Source organism: Hippichthys cyanospilos, chromosome 3 (genome assembly GCF_059441005.1).
Source record: "Hippichthys cyanospilos isolate Australia breed blue-spotted pipefish chromosome 3, RoL_Hcya_1.0, whole genome shotgun sequence".
NCBI classification, from domain to species: Eukaryota; Metazoa; Chordata; class Actinopteri; order Syngnathiformes; family Syngnathidae; genus Hippichthys; species Hippichthys cyanospilos.
In genome coordinates, this window is record NC_142371.1 from 3021348 (window position 1) to 3029970 (window position 8623).

Below are 8623 nucleotides of genomic sequence, written 5' to 3' on the forward strand. Positions count from 1 at the left end.
GGATGAGATCTTGGCCTAAGTGGAGGAGTTCAAATATCTTGGGGTCCTGTTTACATAAGCGAAATAGAATCAAGCGGGAGTAGGCCTGGGCATCGATTCAAATTTCCAAAAATTGATTTGATTTGATTCACTTTGATTTGACCAATTCATTTCATGCAACACTATAAAACTTTAAAATATTTTCATAAAATCTGTTTTTAATAGAGCTCTCCAATAAAAAAAATAATTGTTATTTAACCAAACAAACCAACTAGCATTACTAATAGTACTTTAACTTTGCTCGCTTCGCAAATTACACCCGAAAAGGTATTTACATTAAAGGGCCAATATCATCATGTTTTACATTTTCCACAGTTAAAAATATGAATATAAATTATGAAATCTTTACCTTTGGAATTTTGGCAATTTATTTTCTTCTGAAATATGAGGTTTTTAAGTTGTACCAACATTTCTAAACAGGAAGTGAAACTTTTCCTTGATCGAAGCCATGCCTCCGTGTGGCAGTTCATGATGTCATTTGAAATCCCAACCCTAACCCTTCGGGAAACCACTACTCATAGCAAGAGTTACGCCTGACGATGAATTATGTACTACTATGATTATTGCCCGGCTGGTTACTTGCAAACACACATTTTCGCCACTTGGACATTGCTAATGTAAAACGTTGTAACTAATGAATAAACACTGCATATATACTTGGCCGACTTGATGCAAAATCTCCCCAACTACGGAATAAATACATTAGTATTGAGGCTTTGCTGACTAAAGCGCAACATTAGGGCCCATTCAAAGGAAAACAGCTCCACACATGGATATACTTATACTTTGTAGACATAACAAACAAGACGACAACTCGTTAGCTTGTTATATAAACTAAGTTTATCAGTTTTTTGAATGTTTTTCAAGTTATATTTCATATTGGGAAATTTCTTCATTCATTACGAAGCTCACCACACAGTCACCTTGACGCCGTATTAGAGATATGCACCACCCTGTGGGGGAATGAGACATTACTTCTAAATGTCATGCACAGGTTTTGTTACTGTACACTTTATTTGTATTAAAAATTTGTATTAAAAAGCTTCACTTTTCCTACTCCGAATCCCTGCTTAAAATCCCACTGATTACAATAAAAACAAACTTCTTTTTCTTCTTCTTTTCAAATCACAGGGTATTGTGGAGTCAAGGTCAGTTCATGTAGTTATTAAGTGTGATTAAAGGACTGAATACCACCCTCCTCATGTTTACTTTATTTCATTAGCCTCTTCAATCATTCCCTCAAAGAAAATGTCTGATTCTTCAGTAATCATATCAGTCTGAAAAGTTTAATTTTCAAAGACGTGTTCTCAATTACGAGTGCTACAGTACATAATTAAATGATGCCACTTGAAAAAAAAAAAAAACCATACAACATTGTCCTCAAATTCGTGAAATGACCTACAATACACTCTGCAGCCATCGGACTGGATCAAGCATGCTGACAATTGTAATTACCTGTGATAAGACTGTTGTTTATAGAGGTTAGGAGCAGGCAGAGACGGACACGGAGGACAGACGCTTATCTGCTCTGTGACTGTAAAGTTTAAATAAAATGTCCTTCATTCTAAAAGTGGAGCAACTGCTGAAATCAATAGGATTAAGGAAGTGAATATATTCATGTGAGAAGAGACATTATGCAATAGCTGCTAGGGAATTTCCAAGTAATATCTACATTAAGCGACTCCAAACAAGAAGTGAGGCAATGAGAAAATGATATATGTGTATTTATGAAATAATATATAGTCTTTTATAGGATTAATGGGGTTTCTCAATGTTCTCAGGTCGATGAACTCTTGAGAGTGCACACTGCTGAACGCAGTGAATAGAAGTTGACACTTGACCTTGGCCGACTGTTGTAACCAGGGGTCGTTTGCTGGGCTCCATCCCCTCTAGGTTAGTAAGGCAAAGGGGAGTCATTGTCCCCTAGTGGAGTCATTACTGTATTACTGTTCCGGGCTGGGGGGGAAAAAAGAATCATTCAATGACATTATTAGATGACTAATGCTTTTTTTTGTTTATTTGTTTTTTTAGCTAGCCCAAAAATATTTATACAATTCTAATAGTTGGATCTGGCTCAAAAAAATGTTGCAGTACTTGATAGAATTAAATCCATGTGTTTAGTTGTGCGTTATCACAGTAATTTTCCAATTACCTCAATATGTGGTATTGTGTACCACAATATTAGGAAATTGTGGAAAAACATAATTAGTCATGAAACTCATAAATCATATACTTGCTGCTCACAGTGTGAAACACTTCATGCTTTTTTTTAGAATGTAGACTTTAAAATAATCACAATAATTGATAATATGTAATAATTATACCATAGAGTGAAAACACAATAAATTAATCCCATAAAATTTAATGATTAGTTAAGAAACAATCACAATTCATTTTAACATTAAAAATGCATTGGAATCTCCGATGTAATTTGTATTTTCCAATGTATTTGATGAATTGTTACAATACATGTTTCCCTTTATAAAGTGTTTTGAAAAGTAAGTATTTTCTCATTTTTTAAACAGGTCCTTTTCTCTAAACTCTCACTTTAAAAAGAAAAAGGTTACTCATTATTCATTTATTTCTGAGCTTGAGCGACAGTGTTGATTTGTATTTATTTATTTCTGTTTTGATGCTTACAAAATTATTTTCATGAGTGCAGTTTTTGTTTACATTTTCTTCTATGACTTTTTTGTGATAATGAAATAATTAGTTACAGCTATCATCTACTGAATCATTCCTGTCCGACCATTCAAACTTGTTTTAGTACAACCTGTAAATTAAAAAAAATGGACATGTTTAGTAAGTGCATTTGTAAATCTACAAGGTAGGATGGTTATGACTAATGCACTAGAGAAGCGTAATGCTGTGTAAATGCTCTGTAGTGATGTCAGGGTCCAGACACATGAGTACAGTTTTACTGCCTATTACTATCAAAACACACCGATAAACGCTAAGGTGAAGGCCAAGCACAGCGTTAGCCTCTGGGTTAATGAACTCAGGTAGAATACATTTCTTGGGTCTTTTTTTTTTTCGAGAGAGACAGAAAGAAAAGTAAATGCAAATGGAATCCACAAAATGTAGGCTTATATCTGGTACAGAATTGTTTTTAATATATTGGAAGTGTTAACACTTCCAAAATGTTGAACATTTTCACAAGACCTCAACCCAAATATAACATAGAATTTGATTCCATGTATTGCCCACATGAGGGGCATTTAAATAATTTAAATTGTCCATAGATTTGATGTGAGTTTGAATGCCCTTTTGTCTCTTTACCAAACTTTAATACTCAAAAGCAATTTTGACTGCTTCCCACAAGAGAAAGGAAAAAAAACACTCTCTGAGTGCTAAAATGAGGATAACACCACATATAAAAACTATAAAATGTCTACGTAAATATCACATTCATAAAATCAAAGCCCATTTTAAATGATCCACTTGCATCCCCCCAAAAGTCAAAACCATAAAATGACAGCCGTTTTGTCACTGGGTTTTTCACCCGTGGATTGTACAATCTAATTTAATTCAGGAGTGTTTTACTTAATATAGAATACTGTATACATTTGCAAACATATTGAGGAATTATAAGTTTATAGTACCAGTCAAAACATTGAATACAACTTCCAATCCAAACACATAAGAGGTCAAAAGGTTCAACTTGTTAACATTTTTAAATGCACACGTGTGAACTAAAAGTCATCACCCACAGAATAAAACTTGACTGAGAAATCCCCAAATTGTGCAAAGCTGTCTACTTTGAAGACTCACATTTGCAAAACAACGAATTAAGGCCTTTCTAAGCTTCTGACTGATACTGACATCTAAGATATAATAACTTTTTATTTAACGTTACAACAACAGCATAATCTTCATATTTGCAATTACATTTAGAAAACCAACAAACTACTGTAATTTCAATTTAAACGAAGGACTCATTTTCCCAAATCACTAAGGCCCACAACAGAACAACAAAGGTCACATACAAATGTGTGTGTGTGTGTGTGTGTGTCTTTAATTATACTGTAATAGTAGGGAGCTTTAGTATAGTACTGCACTCTCAATCAAAGACAGAATGAGGGTTACACACAATGATAAGGAAAAAACGTGAATGTTTGCCACTAATGTGGAAGCAGCAAGAGAAAAAGGTGGAATTGGAATTAATACTAAAGAATACTGTACTGTTCTCCTACTCCACAACACTACTTTTGATTCTTTATTTTATGTAAGGATGATTGCAGTTCATTTAATAGAAGCACCGAGTGAGTGGTCGCCGTAAAAAGCGCTCCAGTGAAGTCATTAAACAAAGAAAAGAAAAACAATTTTATCAATACAAAGTGGTGCATAAAATTATTTTAAAAAATACACGGTTGTGCATCACATGATTTGTGCGTCATATCCGTTTACAACCGCCCCTACGCGGAAGTGTCGTCATGTGTCAAAAAAATGTTGACGAAGGAAAACATGGCGGATTTTCAGGGTGTCTATTTAGTTGTCAGTAACATTCCCGCCGCTTTCCACTCGTCGGACCTCCGGAATTATTTCAGTCAATTCATTGAGAGCGGAGGCTTTATTTGTTTTCATTACCGCCACCGGCCAGAGGTTCATCGGGAGCCTCGAAAGTGCGAGGACAGTGAACAAGACGGCGACAAGTCGTCCGTTAGCGACCCAGCAGCAGCATCTCCAACCGCGGCTAAGGACAACTCTGGCGGAAAAACGAATCAAAAAGCCAAAACTTGCTGTTGTGTCGTCTTTGTCCACAACGACCACGCCGATAGATTCATCAGGATGTACGCAGGGAACCACTGGATCGACTCGAAGGGAAACTGGCTGTCCAGAAGATGTGTCATTAAAAGAGTGAAGGTTTCACAACACAATGGTAAATGAATCATATTTACACCCTATAGTTTATAATTACTCGTTCACATCATTTCCAGTAAGATATTTTGTTTGAATTGAATCCAGTTTTCTACATAAAAAAAACAATATTCAAATCAGAATAAACGTTAGAGACAGCTGAACAAGTAAAAACAACATTCAGCTGTTTTTTTTTTTTTTTAAATTCAGTTTGAAGTAATTGAATAAGTTAACATCCCTAAACAACAAAAACATGTATCTCTGAACTACACTTTGTCTCACTGGAAGCGGTTTCTGTCGCGTTTTAAAAGTCATTAAGTATTTAGTTATTAACTAGTTAAGTTTAGCTAAGCTTATAATTATAACAGCAATAATAATGTTATTTATTTGTACTTTTCAAGGGGTCCAATTAAGTTTTACCGATTTTATGCAACAGTATCGTACTGCCTTGTTAAATACTGAACTGTACCGATGAATTTATAAACCAGGCATTCCCGCTATGTGAAAAGTGTTTTGGTACACTTAAATTGGACAAACTGACAAGAATTTTTCTTTCTCCAGATGATGATCAGTTCCCGTATAAGACTAGGTTTCAGCAGCGACACCGGATGTCCCAAACTGAACATTTCACCCTGTCTGACCTCAAGACCTTATCTGAACTCAACCCGCCCGCTCTGATGCAGAATGGCAATGTGGGCACGTCAGTCAAAGTCTTTCTACAGCTCATCCAGTCGTGCAGGCTGCCTCCCCGCCTCATCCGCAAATTGGGTCTGACGTTCCCCAAGACTGGCTCCAACCGTCGCTATGGCAATGTTCCTTTCCAGTACCAGGACACTTGCACTTTACCGGCCACAGAAGAGACAGTTTTAACAGCTGCTGGCCATGAGATATCGGGGCCGGGCACTCTGGCCCCTCGGGCATCGGTGCGGAGGCAGCCGGACGACCACTGCGAGACAACTGACAATGATGAGCAACAAATAGAAGAGGAGGAGGACGTGCAGTCAAACGCAGATGATGTAAGATCACGATTTCAGTATTTATCAAGTGTAACTCATTTTAAGTACAACCTTTTTTTTTTGTCTCAAAATTGATTTTTGTGAGTACATCAAAAACTCCGGTCTGGTTTGCAAAGCTGGACAACTTCCGATTTGTTCTAATTTATTAACAGTTTGGAACCATATGGACCAATGGCCTAGAGGTTGTAAGTAGGTTCTGACCGATTTGGATTTTTGTAGGCTGGTGCTGATTTTTGACAGAAACAATATATTGATTGCAGATTAATAGACCAATTAATTGTAAAAGTTACTTAAACAAAACAGCATTGGTTTCTTGCATTGCATTTCACTAGGAGTCAATTATGTGGATGTTCCCCATTCACAGGCCGGCCTAGTAGTACCCATTTCACACGAATAACAGGGGTTAGCAGTAAATATATTTAAAAAAAAAAAAAAACTGACTGAATTGCGTTGCTGTTAATTAAGTAATATGGACATTGATTCTTGTTATATATATTTGCTACTAGTGGTTGAATGGGTGTCATATTTTACACATTTGTACTTAATTTATTTTGCACCATATAGTTTCTGATTTAGCATTTGTATACATATTCTGACTTTAGGTTGTGTGTAAAGTAGTGACATCTAATTCCATTGCTCACATATTATTGCTTCTAAAAATTTGAATTTGCTTTGTTTTGAATCACAAGTCTGTACAATGAGCTTTTCAAAAAAATGCATTTTTCTTCCACATTACATCTTTGATAAACCCAAAGAATGTTATTGTATGGATATATGTGTACTACATAATAACACCATGTTACTTGTATACAACTGCTGTAAATGTTTACAGTACATAAAGGTAAAAGTTAAAGTAATTGGCAAATATTGGCTGATTCTTTTTGGCATATGTTGGAGGCGCCATAATTAGCCGATTTATCAATCAGGCCCTAGTGAGAATGTTGGCTTTTGAGGTTTGGTCATGTGACGTTCACAAGCTGAGTCCTAAGACACTGTTTTCATCTGACCGTATGTGAGAATATGGTCCATGATTTTTAATTCATTCATATTCCACAAATGCAATATGAATCAGAATACTGTCAGAATACTATCAGTGACAGGTATGTCACTGATAGGAAAAACTGCATGGAGGTTGGAAACTAATGTGTAATGAAATGTGGTGACCACTAATCTCTCTCTTGGTTGCAGGATGATGACTGCTGCGAGGAGTGGGAGCGCCATGAAGCGCTTCATGATGATGTTACGAGCCAAGAGCGAAGCAAAGAAAGACTATTCGAAGAAGAAATTGAGTTAAAGTGGGAAAAGGGCGGCTCAGGCTTAGTGTTCTACACTGATGCCCAGTACTGGCAGGAAGAGGAGGGAGGTAAGCAACATGTCTGATAATACTGTTTATGTAACAGTGGTATCATCTGAGTGGCCCAAACTATGTTTTTTTTTTTTTTAACTTATGAACAAAGTATTTTGCTTTGCTTGCGAGGAAAACAAATCTGAGATAACGGCTTGTCTCATTTTGAACATTTTTTTCTTCTTCAGATTTTGATGAGCAAACCGCTGACGATTGGGATGTTGACATGAGCATCTACTATGACAAAGGTATTTTGGATTGCCTGATTTAATTTTTTTTCATGATGTTGGTCACGTAAGGAATAACAAGATTTATTCAACCTCTAGACATTATTTCTTAAACCGGTCTCATCTTTTTTCCCCCAGACGGAGGTGACATGGACGCCCGGGACTACGTCCGAATGCGACTGGAGAAAAGGCTCAGGGATGGTCTTGAAGATGGAGCTGCACATAATCAAGCCATTGGCAGTTTTGAGAGGTACACTAAGGTAGGACATTCGTTATATATACTGTATATGCATTATATACCGACTTGTTTGTCGTCGAAATTTTTCACATTTCACTCATGTCTACCATTTGATTAGGGCTTTGGCCGCCGCGTAATGGAGAAACAAGGCTGGAAGGACGGTGAAGGGTTGGGAAGCAGTCAAACTGGAATTCCTGATGCCCTGGAGAATGAAGGCAAACATCCATACTGCAAGCGGGGTTTTGGGTACGTTTGAAAATGAAAAGCGATTAATGGCTTTTTTTTGTATTGATTATGAGTCATTGTGCTCATTGAGATACACATTTTATTCTACAGGTATCATGGTGAAAAACTACTCTTACATCCTTCTAAAAAGGCCAGAAGAGACTTCCACATCAGTACAATCTATGATAAACCCAAAGACATTGATGTGGGGGACTCTTTGCTCAGACGACAACCTAACGACAGCATGAAGTACAGAGGCTGGCAGCCAGGGGGCAGCGTTGGACGACGAAGATGACCAATTCTGTTAGCTTGAAGCGAGTTTCATGATAATGTAGTTTTATATTTCCAAACCTTATTAAAATTTTGTACCTCTACCCGTGTTTTTCTGTGTTTTAGTCATCTTTAATTATGCTGTATGTGTTTATTCTGTAGTCAGGCGAAATTGGGCAACCCTTTGATCAGTTTTGGCGAGCTGTTCAACAATAAATTATTACATGGTAGACTGTGCCGCAGCTAATTACAGGGGCTAATGCTCGCACACACACGAAACATTGCCCGCTAACTATTATTCTTTTCCAATTGTAATCTAATACTTCAATATGATATATAGTCTATCGCAAATGTGTGAAGTATAAGAAAATGATTACTGTCATAAATCGATGGCACCTCGACATTT

General features: G+C 36.7%; 1 protein-coding gene across 1 annotated transcript; it reads left to right on the plus strand.

Moving 5' to 3' along the window:
• The first annotated feature begins 4485 nt into the window (after nucleotides 1-4485).
• On the plus strand, nucleotides 4486-8321 carry LOC148425463 (G patch domain-containing protein 3-like). The gene is made up of 7 exons (XM_088410901.1): nucleotides 4486-4918; nucleotides 5458-5912; nucleotides 7101-7275; nucleotides 7446-7505; nucleotides 7623-7744; nucleotides 7841-7968; nucleotides 8059-8321. The coding sequence occupies exons 1-7, from the start codon at nucleotides 4486-4488 to the stop codon at nucleotides 8240-8242; spliced, it is 1557 nt and encodes a 518-aa protein (XP_088267027.1). The 3' UTR covers nucleotides 8243-8321.
• Nucleotides 8322-8623: the final 302 nt, after the last annotated feature.

Coding starts and splice junctions, on each gene's coding strand:
- LOC148425463 (XM_088410901.1), top strand. CDS start 4,486: ATGTTGACGAAGGAAAACATGGCGGATTTTCAGGGTGTCTATTTAGTT. Junction 5,913..7,100: donor TGCAGTCAAACGCAGATGAT/GTAAGATCACGA, acceptor TCTTGGTTGCAG/GATGATGACTGCTGCGAGGA. Junction 7,506..7,622: donor GAGCATCTACTATGACAAAG/GTATTTTGGATT, acceptor TTTTTCCCCCAG/ACGGAGGTGACATGGACGCC.